General features: G+C 39.9%; 1 protein-coding gene across 1 annotated transcript in view; it reads left to right on the plus strand.

The window, feature by feature from the left end:
• Positions 1–21,670, plus strand: part of GLIS1 (GLIS family zinc finger 1) — a 259,142-nt gene that overhangs the window by 196,127 nt on the left and 41,345 nt on the right. The window contains exons 5-7 of the mRNA XM_073357637.1: positions 12,448–12,609; positions 16,818–16,928; positions 20,774–20,906. Of these exons, the coding sequence (XP_073213738.1) occupies positions 12,448–12,609; positions 16,818–16,928; positions 20,774–20,906 (406 nt within the window). The remainder of the gene's footprint in view (positions 1–12,447; positions 12,610–16,817; positions 16,929–20,773; positions 20,907–21,670) is intronic.

The raw sequence follows: 21,670 nt of genomic DNA on the forward strand, positions 1-21,670 counted from the left end.
AACAAACAAAACCCTTGGATTCTGTGTTGTCCTTTAATGGCAGATAGCTTGCAAGCTTTTCACAAACCCATAATACCTTTCCAATATACTTTTGCTAGAGAAAAGAAGATTGTTGTCTTCTTGTTTGCTCATGGCATGGTTATCTGAATTTTTCATCCAGCACTTTTCAAAAAACATGCTCTATGCCAGGGTTTCTCAACTTTTTTCTTTCTGAGGGCCCCCCCAACATGCTCTTAAAACTCCACAGCCCACCTGTGCCACAATAGCTGGTTTTCTGCATATAAAAGCCAGGGCCAGGGGGTAGCAAGCAGGGCAATTGCCTGGGGCCCCATGCTACAGGGGCCCTCATTGAAGCTTCAGCTTCAGCCCCAGGTGGCAGAGGTCAGGGCCCTGAGCTTCAGCCTCATGCGGTGGGGCTTCGGCTTTCTGCCCTGGGCCCCAGCAAGTCTAATGCTGGCCCTGCTTGGAGGCCTGAAACCCCTGAAACCTGCTTGGGGGCCCCAGAGCCCTGGTTGAGAACCACTGCTTTATGCAGTGTTATTTTTTTACCAGCAAGCCAAAATACTGCATCCAAACCAACTGTAATGAAGTTTCAGAAAATTCTTTAGTTGCAGACAAAATCTTTTGGCAAAATGGGTGGCGGTCATGCAATTGACCGTAAGTCATCTTCAAGATGTTTATATCATCTTCATACATTTCAGCAAGTATTACACCATGGCACCTCTTTTCAACAAATGTTTATCCCGTAGCATATACTAGGAAGAGTCACCTACAAGGATTTCAGAGATAGCAGAGATGGCTTACACTAACAGAAGGGATTTTTCCATCCAAACTCCACCTCCCCAAATGACGGTAGCTACATCAATGGAAGCTACATCTGCTATGAAAATCAGAAGCTTGCTTCAGTATTTTTTGAGACAATTTGTATTTTGCTGGAAAATGTATCATAAACAAGATGAAAAAAGACCCTGGGATAATTAAACATTCAGTTCCTGGTGATCTAGTAGTACAGGAGGAATTAAGCCTATAAATAGTTCAGTGTGCATTCCTTTGGCAGAACAAGTTTCTCTTTCCTTTTCCTGACAGGGGAAAATTTAAAGTTCAGTAAATACAATTTTTAAAATGATACGTTTTATGTTAATTATCATTAAATTTTTTTGAGAACTCAAAAATGTGCTTAATGCTGCACAAAAACAGGTAAAGATGTAATGCTGTCCTGAAGAGCTTGTAGTCCTAAATCAACATGACACAAGTGAGGGTCATAAACCAACAAAAATGGCAAGAAGAAGGACGAGAATCACAATAATAAGATTATATGATTATCTAATAAGGCACGTATGTCCGTGATAAAAAAAATTCCTTTAAAAAAGAAGTATGTGACCAAGAGTCATCTTCAACTTGACATTGGTTATCCTTTTAAAACTCGTTGACATTGGTTATCCTTTTAAAACTCGTTTAGAAGTTTGTACAACAGCTGGATTTGTGTCTACATGGACTACAGATGTGCTGATCAGTTGTTGTGCATATATATTTCAGTGCCTAAATTTAGATATTTTATAAATTGGTTATTTTGTGATACTTTATAAATTGGTTGGAACAAAAGTTTCATGAAGCCCAGAAGAGTTTTCAGCCCGCTCCTTCTCCCATTAACCACAGCAAGAGCAGAATCTATCTGCATATCTAGGGTACTGATTAAGTACCTCTCATTGTAGTGTCGGGAAGGGTAAGCTGAAGAAGTAAGGTTTGCATTTGCTTCTGCAAGTGGCTTGGTCTGTGATCATACTTACCTTGGGAATGAGTTCCACACTCTTGATCTGGCTTCTGTGGAAGTTTTATCTTTTGTGCTGAAGAGTCTTAGTCTCTTGATTGTCATTGTCATAGTTCCAGTGCAGTATAGTTGTCAGGGAGGTCATAGTTGCCCAAGGAGAAGACACAGCCCTCTAGGAAGTTAGGGTTAGTCCCATGGAGGGATATGAACATCAGGACAGTGACCTCAAATTAGATTTTGCAGTCAGTGGGGACAATGAGCAGAGAATGGAGCTGTGGGGTGATGTGTGGTTCTTAGTAGATGAGCTGCTGAACTTTGAAGTCAATGGAATCTAATCATGTTTGTAAAGTAACTCATGTACGTAAGTGTTTGCAGGGTCAGGACCTTATACTGTGAGCAACTCCATGACTTTAAATGTCTCTGCTGGGCTAGTTCTATGTTCTTTCTGCACCCAGAACTCTCAGCAATGTCAGTGGGGCTTCTAAAAATGCATGGCTGGAGCTTGTAAAAGTTACAAAGATGAAATACAAGGGGCAGAAAACAAATCCTTGTTTTTAACTAAATGAAATATGTTCACTAAACACGTTTCCAAGACCTACAGTGTATTATGTTTTTTCAAAATGAGACCCATCCAATATTAAATGTAACATATCTAAACTGCCTAACCGTGTAAAGCAGAGCAAAATACGCAAAGCAAATGAATAGCTGCAGTTACTCTAAAACTAGACAAAATTAAAGATCAAATTGCATCTACCCACCATTTTATTTTTATAGTTTATGTTTTAATTTAAGGCTGCCTCAGTGTTAGTTACAAGGGAATTTCAATCTTCCCCTGCTGGACCCTTTCACATTTTCTTCTCGTGGGCACAAACAATGGTACAATAACAGTTGGCAAGAACCCCAATGCTGTTTTTACAAACTTTTTACACATAATAAAATGAGAACAAGTAAGGCTTCTCAAGGCACAAATGAAATATCATGTAGAGGGTTCATTTTGCAAGTGTAAATTGTTCAAAGCTTCACAGAAAAAAAATAAAAATTGGCAGCCCCTTCATTTATAACAAATATCTTCCACCATTGTGCTGCTGTAAAGAAAAAAAAACCCTGCCAATTTAAAATCATAAACTAGTTGTCTGAAATGAGCTTCTTAGGGGAAGTTGAGGGCCCAATTCTGCAGACACTTGATGCATGTGAGTCGCTCTGTTGAGATTGATAATTAGATTCCTTGCATGAGTAAAGTCATTTGTGTATTTTCAGGATTAGGTTCTTACAGTGTAGCTACTGTAGAGAATTTAAAGTTATTCTCATCACGAGTTAGCAAAAACCGTTTTAAAAGGAGACTATCTGGAATACTTTGTTACAGACTTGGCCCTAAATCTGCAAACAGGCACATGAGAAACCCCACTGACTTCAATAGGACAATTCACATGCATAAAGTTTACATGCATAAGTGTTTGCAGGATTGGGCTTTATATATGACATTAAGCTCAAAGTTATTTAAAACTTTCATGCTTTTAAAAAGAAAAGGAGTACTTGTGGCACCTTAGAGACTAACCAATTTATTTGAGCATAAGCTTTCGTGAGCTACAGCTCACTTCATCGGATGCATACCGTGGAAACTGCAGCAGACTTTATATATACACAGAGAATATGAAACAATACCTCCTCCCACCCCACTGTCCTGCTGGTAATAGCTTATCTAAAGTGATCATCAGGTGGGCCATTTCCAGCACAAATCCAGGTTTTCTCACCCTCCACCCCCCCACACAAATTCACTCTCCTGCTCTAGCACACAAATTCAGCAGGAGAGTGAATTTGTGTGGGGGGGTGGAGGGTGAGAAAACCTGGATTTGTGCTGGAAATGGCCCACCTGATGATCACTTTAGATAAGCTATTACCAGCAGGACAGTGGGGTGGGAGGAGGTATTGTTTCATATTCTCTGTGTATATATAAAGTCTGCTGCAGTTTCCACGGTATGCATCCGATGAAGTGAGCTGTAGCTCACGAAAGCTTATGCTCAAATAAATTGGTTAGTCTCTAAGGTGCCACAAGTACTCCTTTTCTTTTTGCGAATACAGACTAACACGGCTGTTACTCTGAAACATGCTTTTAAAGACTCACATAAATGTTTTTCCTCCGTCTGGATGGAATACACAGATTTAAAGGATTATTTTCCCATAACATATTTCAATAAATATTCATAATGTTTTGATACTTGGTAATCAATTGGGAAGAAAGAACATTTCATGATATTGAGAAGGACCTTAGATATTTTGACCAGACATAAGATTTCCTATTGATACTATTAAATGCTTTGGAATGAAATGTTTTGGGTTTTCCACCCGTAGGCTGTCTGAGATGTCAGCAGCCAATATGACCTGCTCTTTCCCTTTTAGGTCTATAAATAAAAGGCAGCTTGTTTAACTGATCTTGCAGCAGAGAGCAGAGGTGTATATTAATGAGCTTTTTCTAATAGCACACTGGACCTATTTAGCACTACAACTGTGAAGGCTTCTCTTTTTCAGTCATAACTCATTTCCGATTAAAATGTCAGTTATTGCTCCACCTCATGGTTTGAGCTATTTAGTTTATAGTTTGTTTCTTCTGATCTATACCACTGACAGACATTCTAGACATGGCTGTGATTAAATATGCTTATGGAAACGGCAAAAATTTGATAATATAAACCCTACTGGGAATGCACTGTTATTCTGCATGGGGACGTTTTCAGGTGCATTTAAGATTTAATATGGAAGCAAAGAAAAACATTTTAATCAATTATTGTTATTATATTAAATTATTTTTGTAAGGAAAATTGTGATATGCTTAGAGCACTATCACATAATTTGGTATTTTCATAAATACGCATTTTAAATTGATTACATTCCAGCAATTGCACTGTTGTGTGAGTTGTAGCATTAAATAAACTATTTAGTATTTGTGTTGGGGGAAATGACAGTTGATGAACAAATCTGATGACCTAAAAATAGTACAACTTATTTGCTTCTGGGGAAAGTTTCACATTCATGTACAGTATTAAAAACCAATTAGTTACACCATTTTATTCCTTGTACCTCAATGGCATCATTTTCTATTCATGTTTGTATTTATATAGGATTCTGGTTTCTAAAGCATACATTAATGATCTAAACCAAAAGTAGGTTCCAGAAGTATAATTATTATTTTTATTTGTAAACCTGTTTAAAGGCTTAGGTGGCTTTTACCGAAACAAAGGATTGTGGAGCATTTGTTACAATTATCCCTGGCATCAGATCTCAGTAAAAAAAAAAGCATAAGGTAGTAGGATTAAGTACTGACAGATTGATACCAGATGTCTGGGAGATACAATAAGCAGCCTGCTCAGTTGATCAAGTAGTTCATATGATCCCAGTGTTCTTTGGGAACTATACATTAATTCCTTGTAGTTGGATCTTAGAATCTATCAAGCATGACTGATTGCTCTTAGTGGCAGATATCTGGAGTGAGGCAAGGGTGCCCAGTTTTCTCCAGTAGAGGGTACACTGTATGGCAGAGGATTCGGGCTAAGGTGTTGCCTGGTGGCAGGAAAGGTACAAGTAAATAAATATCCTTGCTAAATTTAAGATAATGCAATATCAGTAGATAAAACTAATGGGACACAGATAGGGGCAGTGAAGTGGAAGTCTCGCTGCTGATGATACTGTTTCTTATAAGTATGTGTCAGTGGGAACCTAAAATAGAGGTTTTTGGTCAAACTAAGAGAGAAATGAATCCATATTTGTTTGGGTGTTTGTGCTGCTACAGTAGCTTAGACCACGTAGGGTGTGCTCCTACTCCTCCTAGGGCCTGGATTCATCAAAGTATGTTTCTATGTAACTACAAGTACAGTATGTGGATAGTCCCACAGAAGTCAGTGGGACTTCTCATACGTTTCAAGTTATGCAGGTGCTTAAGGATTTTGCTGGACTGGGACATTGGCCAGTGGAAGTTTTGCCACCAACATCAGTAGTTGCAGAATGGGACCCTTAACTAGTTTGCATTATTCAGAATATTTTGTACTTTGCATTTGACCATAGATATTGGAGCTAATTAACAATGCCCTAGAAATCACATTGTAGGTCAAGATCCTACACTGATTGATGCTCTCTATTTCATTCAAGAGTAAAGTGGCTTTAGTTTATACATATGGAGGCTTAACATGCTTTAACTTATGTGCTTTGACTACATACTTGTAGTTGATTTGCCGTAACTTTCCTGAATGTTCCTGTGCAGACCTGGTCTGAGGGGAGAATGGAGGGGTACAGTCCTGGGGACTGCAGTGCAGGGTTTGTAGACATGAGCTGCATTTTCAAAATGTTGCCTTTAAGGAGGGTGTTTTGGGAATGCCAGATTTGCCACTATTGCTTTATTTTTCAATGAATTTCAGCATATTTGTTGACTTGTAGCTTTGAAAAATTTGCAAGTCTCAGGTTGCTTATTTCTGAAGCTGTTTTCTGAACTTTTGCAGTATTTGTAGCGTTTTTTCCTTTTATTTATTTATTTTAATTTATTTTATTTATTTTGCCGTGGCTGAATGGAATCTGTCAAGGCTCCTCCCACCTCTCCAAACAACATCAAATGTTCCTAGAGGATCCCTGACCAAATAGAATTTCTGAAGTCATAGGTCACTTGTTTCCAGCTAGTTTTGAGGAGCATTCATGATTGCTGGTGGGGAGAAAGTTGGCAATGTTGATATATAACTTCTGATCTCAGTCTGAGAGTCTGTGTAGGGCCAGGTCTGCCATATAGACACAATAAGCAACTGCCTAGGGCAGCATAGTATTAAGGGTAGCAAAAGCTTAAGAGACCATTTAATGTATGAGTGACTGGGAGAGGCAGAAGCTTTACAGTTTGCCTAGAACAGAAAAACCCTTGCAGCAGGCCCTGGGCTTGTGTGTGTGTTTGTGTTAATTTGTCATATGCAGCGCTGCTTGTGCATCCAAGAACAAAATATCGTCCACAAAATAAAAGCCATTCTGGGAATGCAGATCACTTTGTCCACTGTATTTAAAGGATCAGCTGTCATCAGTCTGTGTCTGATGGCATGACCCTTTCTCTGTCAATAGCTAGAGCTGTCATTTTAAGGAACTGGGAGGCCACTGTTACCCTTGGCTGATTTTGGAAAAAATGTAGGGCTAGATTCAGAGCTGGCATCAGTAGGCACAAATCCATTTGGCTTCAGTCGAGTCACTGGTTTCTGCCAGCCCTGAATTTTCCCCCTAATATTTTACCCAGGCTTCATTAAACTGTTGTGTACTTTTTTTCTCTATTTGCTTTCCTGTCATTGCTGATTACCGAGATATTTGTGTGTAAATAGAAGCTTTCTCTCTGCTGTATAATTAGTCTGCTCCTCCTGTCCAGTTCATTCATTGATCCTGAAATCCAGTGTTTTCCTTTATTCTACAGAACTGTGGAATCAAACATCACAAATGAAGACTGTGCTTTACCAAGTTCCAACAGTAATAGAAAGAAGGGTGTCTTCCTTGTCACATACTCCAATTAATATGCCAGGACAATGATGCTAGACCAATCCTTTCACCACCTGTACCAAATCATACTGATCCATGAGCGGTACCCACTCATGTAGAATTTTGTTCCTAGGCACTAGGCTGAGACCACCATCAGATTGTAATGACTTCAGGTCACTGCTGATCTCAGCTACATTGAGCTGGACTCTGGGGGATGACCTAGAGGTGAAAAGCCCCATATCCCATTACCAATCCCCTGAGCCAGCCAACTACCTGAGCTCGGGCCACTGTTTTCTTTCTTTTTGCCTCCAATTTACAGTACTTTCTAGAACACAAGTGATCCAGCTCCCTGGGGATGCTGAAAGCAGCTGCTGGGTCGGCAGTTCAAAGCAATATTTTATGTAATCATTTCATATGTGACACAATAGTATTTAAATTACTTAGCCAAGCAGGTGCTGGAACATCTGCATATCTGGCTAGTTTCTAGTACAAGTTGTGATCATTTTGTAGTTGGGAATCACTTTCAGACCCATTCTGACAATGAACAAGGGAAATCTGGGATTTATTTCACACCCCGGCAGCAATGATTATCAACCTATCCCTGCTTCCACTGAAGTCAGTGGGAGCTTTGCTATTGACTTGAATTAGGATCAGGCCTTGCCTTTCTGTTAGTTAGTCACTCGTTGGAAGCCTGCAACACAATCCATGTGTATGTGTGAGAGAAACAAAGAATGTGCTGGAGTTTGGTCGGTTGCACTTGGATAACTAACGGAAACTCTCTTGGTGAAATCCTGATCCACCTGAAGATAATGACAATCCTTCCATAGACTTCAGTAGAGTGAGGAATTCACCCTCTCTCCTGTCTTTGATGTCTTTCATGCAAGTCTCTAGTAAACTAACATCACACCAGAAACTTAGTTTCTGTAAATGATCATTTTAAAATACACCTCACTTTTAAAAACTCCTCCATGCAGCTGAGTTCAAGGCTAACAGACTTTGTTTCTCAAATAAACTATTTGAGATCCCAAATGGTTGAGGGGCAACGTCCTCTCAGTGCAAGCAGGAGCACCCCTAGCCAGATGGAAAATGTGTTCCACACCCTTACCCCCCACCCACACTCCTGCAGCTGAGTCAAAACAAAAAACAAAAAAACCCCAAACCTCCCAGCCTCCCAATCAGAGCAAGGCAGGCGAGTCGGGGGGAGAATGGCAGAGCAGTTTGCTGCTCTTTGGAAGCTTGCACCTAGGGCAACTACCATGCTCACTTGCCCCCGTAGAACTGGCCCTGTATGCAAGGATGATGGAAAATGAGCAATGCAGTAAAACTGCAATGGAGAGTAAGCTGGGCAGGGAGTGGAACTCACCCGAGTGCAATACACAACACCTATCCCTAGGAAAACAGTAGAGATGGTTGAAAAAAAAATTCCCCACAGCAAATTTTAACTTTTTGGCAAAAGAATGAAAAATTGAAAAATTTCAGCCAAGAACTGAAAAATGTTGGCTGAAAAAGTTGGCCTGAAAACATTTCCATTCAGAACTGCTGCCATGGTGCTTCGTACGAATGTCAATTCTGGTGCCTCATGCACTCATCCTCCTTTGTGGGCCAGGCTTCCAGACTATATATCCCATGATGCAGCATAGCCACTCCTCTTGCTGAGCCACTGCAGTGTAACATGGAATTCCCTGTCTGCAGTGCATCATGGGAGCGGTATGATGTAAAAACCTGGCCCACAGAAGAGAATAGAGGAATGGGGCACTGCATCAACATTTTTATTTTTTGAACAAAAGTTTTCAGTTTTGGGGGTGTTCAGTTTTTCGATGAAAAGTCCAAATTTTCCACAGAAAGCAGATGCTCTTTGCAAAAAATTGCCATTTGTTGAAAACTCAATTTTCTTTGAAAAAAAAATTCAAGAGACGATTTTCAGCCAACCCTGGTAAACAAAAGAGCAGTGCATAATGATTTATTTATGTCAGGATTTTAAGGTTCTGACAATTCGATCTTATTAGCACATGTGATGATCTGAAATTACATTCGCGGATGTATTTGTAAGGCCTGATCCTGTAAGGTGTAAGTATCTTTAACTTCCATTAGCATTTCACAAGAGCAGGCTTCTACTAGTGTTACAGTAGTTACTAGCTGGAAAGGCATACAATAAATGTATGACATGCAGTATTTGAGGAGAAAGTACAGCTCCAGTTAATACAATCTTGGATGAGCTTAAATTTTTGCAAAATGCAACGAGCGGGTCTAATGTATCCTTGGTAGTCTCAGTTTACTTCTTGGAAATATCACTTACATTACAGGAACATGAACCAGATCCTCAGCTGGGGTAAATCTGTGTGGCTCCTTTGAAGTTTATGGAGTTTATACCACTTTACACCATCTGAGATTCTGGCCCATAGAATTTGCCATGCCAAATCAGATATTTGGCATCCAGTTTTATTTACTACAAGGAGGGGAGTTTCCTTCTGTTTTTTGTTGTGTAAAATAGGGACCAGGCAAAACATCTGGAAATATGAAATGTAACAGGCTTTTAAAAAACAGCTGCAGTCTTGAAGCAAAGTGAAACAGAGAAACGTATTTCAAAAGTGTGATTATATACTTCTAAGAGAGCAATGGGTAATGCTGCAAAAAATACAAGGTACCAGGGTACATTTGATTGATTCTAACCACATGTGTTGGGAGAGCATCTGAGTCTGTCTCTCTAATTTTTTGCATTGTGACAAAAAGATGCATATTAGGTTCAACATGTTTTATTCAGTAATACCAAGTGTGTGTGTGTGTGCGTAAGAAGCAAGCTGATGACCAGTTAGGAAATGCAATAAGACCACCTGGTTAATTCACCCCTTCCTGTTATGTATCATATACCAACAAATTCTATCATTGCATACTTCAAACTACAGATTAGCATCCATACTGGAAACTGATAAAAGAAACCATTCTAAATTAGTTTTGTAGTGCAGCGAAACAGTACCAGAACAGAAGCTATGATGCTTATGTTTAATCTTTAACTAGACTCCGTACTTCTTTCACACCAAACCATCTGTATTTCAGTCCAAGAGAGGGGCTGATATTTCAAGGGAAAAGAAATTATATATAGGATCACAAATATACCAGTTCATGTTAATAACATAAATTTTAGAAATGGACCTTGGAATCCTGTAGTATAATAGAAACAAAGCTAAACAGGAAAAGGTCTCATATTTTGGTAATGTCACTTGCAGTTAGGTGGTATGTTCCTTCAAAGATCTAACAACCCTTTCAATTTACTTCTGTTGGCTTTGGATCAGGCCCTCTACTTTGTCCATGGGAGTTGAAGGCACCCAGCAACTACTAAAAAAACACTTTGTACTGTGCAAAATCAGTTAAACTCACCCATATTATTTGTACAATCAAATTCTTTTTCTCTTTCAGATCTTAACATTTTTATAATAATAGAACTCTGAGTGTAATAATGATCATTCTTATTATGCATGTGTCTATAGAATCTGAATCAGTATCTGTTTCTCTGTATATACGCAGATACTAATTCACACATGCACTTGCGAAATTCTACTCACCCACTATCCAGTGTGGAGAGTGTCTGAGCTGGTGAGTTTTTATGATAATTTTGTAAGAGTGACATATCCTCATGAACACTAGTACTTTTACATCTGCAATTGCTAGCTATAGCTCTTAATACTGCTTGTCCACATCTGTATTGGCTCTTGACCTATAGGATTTGTAATAGATGCTACACAGCACTATAAACTACCACTTTAAGCTTTCTTAATGAAACCAGAACAGTAAAAGCCAGTGTTGCTCAGGTAACCAGCTATATCAATGTGGAGAATAGAGCAAGCAGTTGGGGTGCCAGGTGCAGGCAGGCTAGAGTTAGCAACAGGAGAGTTCATTTGAATGGATCAGGAGGTGGATCAAATCATCTTCTGTAGTCTGTTTTATACTATGCACTGTGCAGGATTTCAGTTCTCTGAAAACAGGTTCTTCTGTGCCACACAGATTCTCTCCGTCCTGTGTGTGGCAGCGGATTGTTATACCCCACAAAGTTTCTTGTGCCAACTCATTTTATACTCCTGGGGGCATTCTGTCCCAAAAAATTAAAAATACCATGCCAAAAAATTAAAAATTCTGCACACAATATTTTGAAATTCTGCAAATTTTATTTGTCAAAATAATGCTATGCAATCATGCCACTTTTAATTACTTTGGTAATTTATTTCAAAATACCTGTCAGCAAGTATGTCTGTAACAATACACGACACACACAAAAATTCCCCCAGGAGTAGAAAGTTAAAGAAATGCCTATGACAACGCAGTTCCTGTTTCTCTGCCCCCTATCCTTCTAGAGCCTAGCGGGGGGAGGGCAGACACCCACAACCTTTCCCACCAAGAGCCCACCTTCGGGACCCCCTCAGCCAATACACCTGCACCCCCTCCCCCTCAGAGTGCAGCCGCAGTGCCCCCCCAGCCCAGATACCTGCACCCCCTCCCTCCCAGAGCCCAGCCACAGGGCCCCCCTAGCCCAGACACCCGCCCCTCTCCCCTCCCCAGAGCCCAGGGATCCGGAGGGAGAGACAGCCTGATGCTGGCTCCCAGGCTTGAACGGAGTTTCCTGTGTGCCGCCTTCTCCTTCCCTCGGGGCATGCTGGGAACTGCAGCTGCCAGAAACCCTCTAGCTCCCTCTCCCTCCCACCAGCAGTGTCTTCTATGTGCAAGCTGGGCTCTGCAGAGTCCAGTGGCCTCTAGTGGTGACCAGCAGCACTGCAGCCCATTTCTGTGGAGGAAAAGAAATTCTGCGCGCACAATGTTAATTTCTGCAAAATTCTGCATTGTGCAGTGGTGCAGAATTCCCCCCAGAGTAATGTTAAAAACACTGTTAAGAGAACACTTCAAAAGCTGAATGCTTGTTCTTTCTTTAAACTTCCTTACCAAGACCATATCTTTAAGGTTCAGCACTGCACACTGAAAGTGTGAGATATTTATAATAATATAGTATTATCTATCCACACACCATGCCTTTCATGATAGATGAAATTAACAGCACAAAATGATGTGTTTCACCCATAAATTTCAGCAGATGTTTGAGTTTTGGTTGATTTATTACATGTCTAGCTTGGGTTTTAACTGTACTCGTGGCTGTCCATGGTTTATTTAATAATGCTTTACAGAGATGTTTTGTGGCTTTATTACAGTTTGAAGGGTGCAACAAGGCATTCTCTAGGCTTGAAAACCTTAAGATTCACCTGCGGAGTCATACTGGAGAGAAACCTTACCTATGTCAGCACCCTGGCTGCCAGAAAGCTTTCAGTAACTCCAGTGATCGGGCAAAGCACCAGCGCACACACCTGGATACTGTAAGCATTACCTTATTTCATATTATGGCTTGCACAGAGAGTTTAAACAGGCTTTGTACAGGATCTGCATTGAAACTGGCATATGGCAGCTTCCATTTCATGAAAATGTCTAAATAATAAGAAGTGAAGGAAGAGGTGCTTTGATTTTTAGCTGCATGTATTGATTTAAATAATGGAGGATTTTCATTTAACCATTGAGGGCAAAATTCTATTACCCTTACTCAAACCGAGGAATACCTTACTGTGGGAATACTCCTGGAGTAAGGTGTTGCTCACCTTGAGGAACTGCTTGTAGAGTAAGATACTGCTCTGTGTGAGTAAAGGGGGTAGAATCAAGGCTTGAAAAATTGTTGCTGTAAGAAATTCAATAGTTTTCTTGCTTATTTTGACAAAGTCTGATCTAAATGACCACAGGAACATGGCAAACACCTTAAGAGAAAATAAATTAATGGACTCAATTTTGTAAAAAAAAAAACCCGCCCCAAAAGGCAAGAATACATCAACCATGTGTGATGTGTTAATAATGCTAATGATTAACTAACTGCACTGAAAATGAACCATAAGTACCAAGTTCTTCTCGCATGTAGACATGGTAGACCTCAACTCTAATGTTCTGCTCTTAATGCATGCACAGCACATGGGACCTGCTCCAAACCCTACTGATGTTCGTGGGAGTCTTTCTCTTGACTTCTGTGATGGGCTTTGGATCAGGTCCTTGGAGAGCATGCAAGGAGGGCAGAATATCTTCTGTGTGATTCTCAGAAGAGGAGTTTTACCGAAGTGTATCTGCAGTGGGTGAACCTGTGGAAGAAGACACACAATGTGCCTTTCTCCTTGATCCATAATAAAAAGGCCATGTTAGCTGGCCCCTGTCGAGGATGTTTGGGGTTTCTGACATACGATCCATTCATCAGGGTTTTTTTTTTTAAGTAGCCATTCTAAAAATTTTAATTTGTGCTGAAGCTGCCCTAAATCCTGATACAATTAACTCGCCAATTTTACGGCAAAGGAAGCAAACAGACATCATAGGCCAATTAAGTCCCCAGCCTAGAGCTTGTGAAGAATAACAGCAAGAGTCTTTCCTTTGTCTTTTTCAAAGAGGTGAATGTATGATTTAACATTTGGCCGAGTGTTTATAGGGCAGAACTTTTGAGTTTAATTGATATTTACTCTTTAAGCAGCTACACATTTCAGACAGTGCAGCATTAAGGAATGCGTAATGTACATTATGCCTTGCAAAAACAAACAAGCAAGAGAAGCGAGTCAGTCACATTTTCCAAACCCAAGCACACTTACAATAACAATGTTTTATTTATTTGAAAGTCAACCTGAAATATTTGAATTTGTAATTAGTTCTAAAATGTGTCTTTTGAAACTGAATATACTGTATGGGATACACATTTTTGAAGTTTAACTGCTTGAAGTTAATATAAAAACATATATATAAGCTTGACTCACAAATGGAATATCATTTAGTAGAGCTTTTGTACAATTCTATAGTACACTGAACAAAATAACCCAGAGCTCTTGTGTCTGTTCATCTATGTGATATTGCAAAGAAATCTCTAAACTTAGCTCTCTCTTTTCTTCTCCTTTTCTCTCTGTTTCTTTAACCTCTGAAATGCTCATACATCAGCACAAAGGTACAGTAATCATTTTTGACTAACTTTCCAAAGTGTCTGGAACTGTTGTTCACATTTCCCTGCTATAGGTTCTTTGAAATTTTCATTATATTCATATTCTGATGAAACTAACGTTCATTTGCCTGCTTCATTTAAGACCTGTGGTTTTTATTTAGTGTGTTGCCTGTTTTAGAATGTCAGCGTAAACAATTAATGATGCATGTATTGTTTTACTGTAAAAACTGGAGCCCAAAGGACCCAGGGACCCCTTTAAAAACTGACTACATATCGAAGGACTGTGTGAATGTCCAAGCAAAAAAGATTAGGCTATTAAAGATGGGCATTTTTCTGATCTAGTTTCCCCATCGCTAATCACGGTACCATGGCTAGAAAAATATTCTGCTGGTTCTTCTATTAAGGAATTTATTAAAGGTTTCCATAGTCCTTCCTCACATGTCTGTTCTCTGTGTATTCTAAAGACTCTCAATAAATCAACTTTCCTATGTAAGTTTCTGAGTAGATATTGTGTTAGCCTTTAAGGCTTTGAGTTGGTGAATGATCCTATTATTCCTTTGGAAATTTCCTCCAGAGGATAAATAACTCTGTTCCTTATACCAGGAGGCACCTAGAAAGAAAAAGGATTTACATGGATGCTTATTTCATATGGAGTGCATTTGGTATTGATTTAAAACTCTGCATGTAGGTCAATCCATCATTTATCTTCTCAGAAAGGAGAATATGTAAATAATTACAGTGACCTGTTAGTTTGGGTTGGTTTGATTAAATAACTGAAATTACTAGGTCACATTTCCCACGGTGAAAGCAGAATTAGGGAAGTTATCTGTGCTGCAATTAGGAAGGGGTGTCATCACTCTTCCAGTGCTGCTGAAATTCATTTTATCTGTACTAAGCCATAGCTACTGGGCTTTATCCAAATGAAGTGTAGGGTTTTATCTAAGCAGAACCATAGCATGGGAATGCAGCTCCAGACTACAGACTGCAGAATCATGATTCCATCACTTTCCTCTGCGGATGACCCCTTCTGTGCAAACCAACGGTGCAAATGGCACCCTATATTGCCATTCTGCTGGGAGCCCCAATCCCACTTCTCCCTTGCTGCCTTTACATAAGACTTTAGTGGTGCAATTGGGCTTGTGTGCACTTTGCACTGCAGGTGAAAGTGACCATGTCGGAATGCTTTCTATGAAAAGAGAAGAGGTTCAAATGTGTGATGTCAGCCCTTGAAGGTGATCAAATCATAAAGGTGAGAGGCCAACCAAACTTTCTGGGAGGGCACTAAAAGAACTTACTGGCACATGTACTGAGGCCCCTCTGGTATAGTACATTGTCATGATGGGTGAGCAGGCAAGCAAGCTGCAAAAAGCCACAGGAAAAAAAAAGCAAAATTAGCCTCTGGTTAGAGGCTTTGTGAGGCTTGGCATGAGGCAATCATTTGTTACCACCTGATTGTGAGCAAGTACCTTGGGAATAACAAATTCATTTAGGATTTCCCTAACAGTTTAAAGGTTGCCTTTTGTTGTCAAGGCCCAGAGGTGGCACAGCCAAATAAAACATTTGGTCAGGCTTGCATTAGCTGGAAGCTTACCATGAGGGCCCTGCAGCTGTTCTGTTCTAATAGGAAGGAGCTTTGATACCCTCCAGATAGAGAGAAGTGTTCTTCCTACAGGTAGGAGAAGTATCTTTCTACCACGTGAAAGGAATCCATTGGAACTCATCAGCTAAACTAGGCTGTTCTTGCCGCTGGAAGATCTTCATGTTCTGCCATCTAGGAGAGGTAACCTCTGGCAGATACTATTCACAGTTGGAAAGGGCTTTCCCTGACAAGGTCAACAATGCTGGGTTTTTCTGTATTTGTTGATTTGCTGTAATGTTTGTGTTTAGTGTTGTTTGTATGAGTATAAATTGTGTAAATAAAGCATTTGTGTTATTTAAAACAGGAATGGGAATAATGTATGAAAGCACTCTGGTGTTAATGCCTTTAGCTTTTGCTTTGCAACATATGTGACACTGTCTGTGTAAAACCAGTAGGAAGTCAAAATAAGGAACCAAGTTTTTTCTTTTTTTTGTAATTATACTTAAAGATCTTTGCAATACTGTGTTACATACTGAGTGGATTGCATACAAAGTAAATACCTCTCCAAAGAGGCAAAAAGGTACTATTTTTGTACTTGCAAAAAGTGGAAATACTATAATGTTCTCAAAACCCAACAGTTTATTTCTCATTATGATTTAATTCTGTCCAGTAATCAATCCCCAAAAGTGTAAGAGTACAGATGTGTTAAGTGCTCTCAGGATTTGGACTGACTTCAGAATATGAGCTGTCATTGCTGTTCTGTGTGCGCCACAGCTGGCCCGCAGCCAGACTTGTTATACACAGAAGTATTTGCAAAACTAGAGGTTGCAAGCTGAGCAAACAGCTTGGGGTTTTACAATAAGTTTTCACATAAATTATAGTCTCTAGCTATTTTGTATTCTAATTGTTGAACTCAGGCTTCATATCATAAAGGTAGGTGCCTATAAAAGCTGAAATCCTTCCCTTTCTTTCTCTTTTCCATGCATTTACAGAAACCATATGCCTGTCAAATTCCCGGGTGCTCCAAACGCTACACGGATCCAAGTTCCCTGCGCAAGCATGTGAAAGCTCATTCTGCCAAAGAACAACAGGTGCGTAAGAAGGTAAGGCCATCGATCAAAACTGTGGCATGCTCAAATGAACACTTACTGAAATTTCATCAGTATGTTTGTATTTAATTGGTCTGTGATTTATGTTTTTTCAAATCAGGATTTCACTGTGTTGTTACTAGGTGAAAATTGAACTTCAGTTCAGTTTCCTGATGGTTTTTCACTGGTGCCAGTCAGACTACCATTTTCTTGTTGCAGTGATTTTTAATGCTATTTTTCTCCCCTTGCAGAGCCGTTTGCTCTGCACTATTAAATCAGGCCCTTCTTTCAAATTACCTCCTGTTCATCCTTCTGACCTATGACTCCAAATTCTGCTCTCATTCACACCCAAATCAAATGGGTCGCTTAGTTTAGCAGCTCATTTAAAATATGGATGAATCCCACACCTGAATAATTTATAAATGTCAGGAAAGATGTGGTATTTTAGTAGGTTAGAAAAAACACCCCCTATAGATCATAAGGCCTTTGTTTTAAACACGTTTATAGATCATTTCAAACCCACACTGCTCATTATGTATTTACTAGTATTCCATCCAGCCAAATATTTTATTAAAAAACCCATGGGTTTCTATGGGTTCAATCCTGAATTCATTGTTATTTTTGTTATTATTGGGATAGCACCTGAAGGTTCCAGGCAAAGATCAGGGCCCTATTAAAGTAAGGCATTGTTCTCTAGTTAATGAAAGGATGGCAGCTGCCCCAAATAGCTTACAGTCTAAGTATATGAGAGGAGATAACATGTGGATACAATAGATGAGGGGATGTGGGGGATTACAAGATAACAATGAGGCAATTGTGATTAGCATAATAAGCAGCAGTCACAGCACACCAGCAGCCTAGTCATTGTTCAGAATTTTGTAGGCATCATAGCAAGGTGAGGTTTAAGGATGATGGAACGGAAGAGAGGTGACAAGACTCAAGAGTGGATACAGGTAGGAAGCAGATAGTAGTGAAGAGCCTCAAAGGTGAGGACCAGAAGCTTGTACTTAATGGAGTGGAGTGCAGGAGCCAGTGGAGGGACTCAAAGAGAGAGGCGACAGTATCACAATGGAGGTTATTTTGACAGCAGAATTTGAAGGGACCATGGAGGAGCAAGATGGGTGTCAAGAAGACCAGAGAGAAAGTGGTTGCAGTACTCAGGACTGGAGATGATAAGGGACTAGATAAATGTTCATGATTTGGACAGAGAAAGGGCCAGAATTGGTCTTGGCATGGAGGAGGAAGAGGCAAAAGCTTTGGAAATGGCCTAGGTGTACATGTGTAGGAGAGGCCAGAGTCAGGGATGACTCGCAGGTTACAGGCCACAGTGATAGGGTGTCCTTATCTGGTAGAACTCCCAGTGAAGTTCTGAATTCAGCGTGGGTTTTTCCTTGACAAGGAGTGATACCCAAATGCTCTGGTCTCCCTCTTCTTGTGGAGCGGCTGGGAACAGACCAGTAACAACAAGAAGTAAAGGCAGTAGGGACAGGAGATGAAATAACAGCAGCAGCCCATGATACCACCAATAGCTCCCTACATGGGGTTTCAGATCTACAGTTCCAAGGGTTCTGGTGTAAGAGGTGATGAAGAAAGAAGGCAGTGGAGCCAGGAGGAAGATGGCTTTCTGTGGCATCATCCCCCATGACCCTCTTGGGCATTTGCAGTGCAAAATAGCCCTGTCAGCACTATATTGTATGGAAACACCCTCTTGCTCCATACCTGTCTCTCCTGTGGGAGTAGCTGAAGCTGACTGCTGGAGGGGTTCTGATCACAGATTGTGTCCGAGTGGCATGACTCTCATGTGTAGTCTTTCCTCTTCCCCTGGAATTCTGTGGTTTTGCCTCTAGCTCCTTTAGAGTGCTTTATGCGCACCATTTTTTATAGTGGCCTGTAAGAGCGCAGCAAGTTCTGAGACCCTGAATAGAGATACAGAGCTCTTCTACTGACTCACGCTGATGTGAGGACCCTGCAAAGAGAGGCAGTTATTTCTGCTGATTTACCCTGGCAGCCAGATCACATGGGACCTATTATCTCCAAATTCGAAGTATGAAAAGGTTTAAGAGCCCAGGAGTTTCCAATCTCCTCTTTGGATTTTCCCCATGAAGGAGGTGATTTCACTAGTAGTCAGAACTTCATGATTGGGCCATAGGGCCCCACCCTGCAAACACTTCTGTGCATCCTTAACTCTAGGTATGAGCGCAGTCCCTTTGACTCCAAGTATATAGGTAGGTGTTTATAGGATTGGGATCTATGTTTATACAGATCTTGGAGCCATTCAGAATTTTTATTAAGAAGACTTCTAAAGATAGCAGCAGATTTATAATGTATTTTGATCAGGCTTCTATGAAAATGAAGTAAGGCAGGTATCATCCATAAAGAACTAATAAGCAAAATAAATATTTCACTTAAACATATTGGAGGGGGGAAATGTGCAACTGAAAATATAGTTCAGTGTTTCTAAAACTGACTCCAGTCTCTTCCCATCTCCAATCTGAAACAGGAAAAATGAGCAAAGGGCTGTTTTTACTTGCTTCATGATTTGCAGTTTATGACTCAGCAAAGTCCATTGTTATCTGTGTTTGCTGATTTCTAAGTAGAAGTGACTTAGCCAAGAAAGAAAAATTAACAGGCTGCTCTGCCCACATGTCTGAGGCATCCAACCAATAAGCACAATCTTTGATTTTTTGAAAAATGCTCTGAGCAGAGATTTACATCAGAGGAGCCCTGAATATGTGGTCCATACCTTAGAGGAGGTTTGTTAGATCTTTCTCAATTTTTTCTTTTTTTTAGGAGAACAAAATCCAGGACGCTAGTGGTTAATTTAGTGGTAGTTAAAGTTTTATTGGCTTCAGCTGCAGATTGTTATCCAAAATGCTAGATATTTATCTTAAAAAAAACGAATGCCTGGGTAACAGAACCCTAAATAGGTTTGCCTGGGCCTTGCATTTAGAATAGTTAATCCCAGGGGAGATTAGTATGCAAAACTGTAAACTTCAAAACAATAACTATTAATGGCCACAGAATACGATGGCTGTTTGTGTAATTTGAGTACTATATTATGACAAACACTTGGCAACATAAGCATGTTTGAAGGAGAATTAGAAATGCTTTTCTTTCTTAATTCACCTCTCCTGCTGTTTTTAATATGATCGACATTGTGGTTTTCAGAGCATGCTTCAGACACTTTTGCCAGAGCATTAATTTACATGGAGACCAGCTGACATATTGCTGATACCTCTTACACATTACTGACAAAAAGAAAAGGAGTACTTGTGGCACCTTAGAGACTGTCCGATGAAGTGAGCTGTAGCTCACGAAAGCTTATGCTCAAATAAATTGGTTAGTCTCTAAGGTGCCACAAGTACTCCTTTTCTTTTTGCGAATACAGACTAACACGGCTGCTACTCTGAAACCTGACATTACTGACAGTGCCTTATTTCACCAGTTTTAATCTGATAAGGACAAACTCTTTTCTTTCCCTATCAAAAGTCTTTCCAAGTGTCACGGTTACAAAAACGATGCAAACCTTTTGCCAAAGAACCTAAAACACTACAGAGAGCTAGAAATACATAGTGAAATTATGCCATAAAATTGAAGAAACATAGGGTACTTTATGTTTCTGAACCAAAATGCTGTTGATGTAAGATTAGCATTTAACTTGTGTGCTTAAGAAAACCCAATGACCTCTAATTAGAAATACTTAATACCGGGTATATCCTCAATTACACTAAGTTCCTAAGAATGACATTCTGTTCCTTCCTTCTATTCGTAGACTATAACCAAACAGACATATGAATTCAATTAGCTACAGTTTGGTGTACTTTGAAATAAGATCTCTTTGTTTTATCCTCCTCTTCCAGCTACATTCATGTACTGATATTGAACAAGATGTACTAAGTGAATGCTTAGCTATACAGCAGCTCCACACATCTTCACAACACATTTTGGATGGGAAGTGTGGTAGATCTATAGGTCACCATGACCTAATAGCAGGTAAGAATAATTCCAATAAATATGGTGTTATATGTGTCATTTTAAGTAAGGATTATTAAAGATCTTGGGCCATTATGGAAAATCAGCCCATTATGTTTAAGATTGTAAAAACCAGAATGTAGGTTATAAATTAGGTGAAAAATGTATAGTGCATTATTTCACAGGTTACCAATGATAAATTTTTCAAAGATGCCAAGCACCATCACTCTCTTTAATTTTATCTGAAGTTCTGGGTCTTCAGCATCTTTGAAAATCATGCTCAATGTCTTTACGTTTGTGCTGGTCTCAGCAGTACACAATGCACAAGCTATGTTAAAACGCAGAAGGAGTCCTAACAAAAACAGAAATTCACAGATAAACTTACTGTTCTGCTCACAAACAGATATCCCACAGTAAATATATCTCTTTTTTGGCAGTGGAGATGTACGTGTTATCTGGAATGCAGGAGTTGCTTCCATTACAAAAATATCCCTGCTGCCTCTTCATGGGTGAGCTGCCAGAGGGATGAGGGTATGGCTTTGTGCATGCCCAACAGGGGAAATTTTACCAATGGAAACTTAGGTACCTACAGGGCTGGTCTGAGCAGAAGTTTTGGGAAAATCTACATTTTGGATTTAGCCCCCTAAAGTGGAAGTTCGTCACCTTGATCTAGTGCTTACTCTTTGTTTTTAAATGATGAAAACAGTTTAGCCCTGACACTTACACATTCCCCTTCCCAGCAGATCACAGTGGGCCCCTGGCCTCTGATTTTCACTGATCTCATA

Source organism: Lepidochelys kempii, chromosome 8, assembly GCF_965140285.1.
Source record: "Lepidochelys kempii isolate rLepKem1 chromosome 8, rLepKem1.hap1, whole genome shotgun sequence".
NCBI classification, from domain to species: Eukaryota; Metazoa; Chordata; order Testudines; family Cheloniidae; genus Lepidochelys; species Lepidochelys kempii.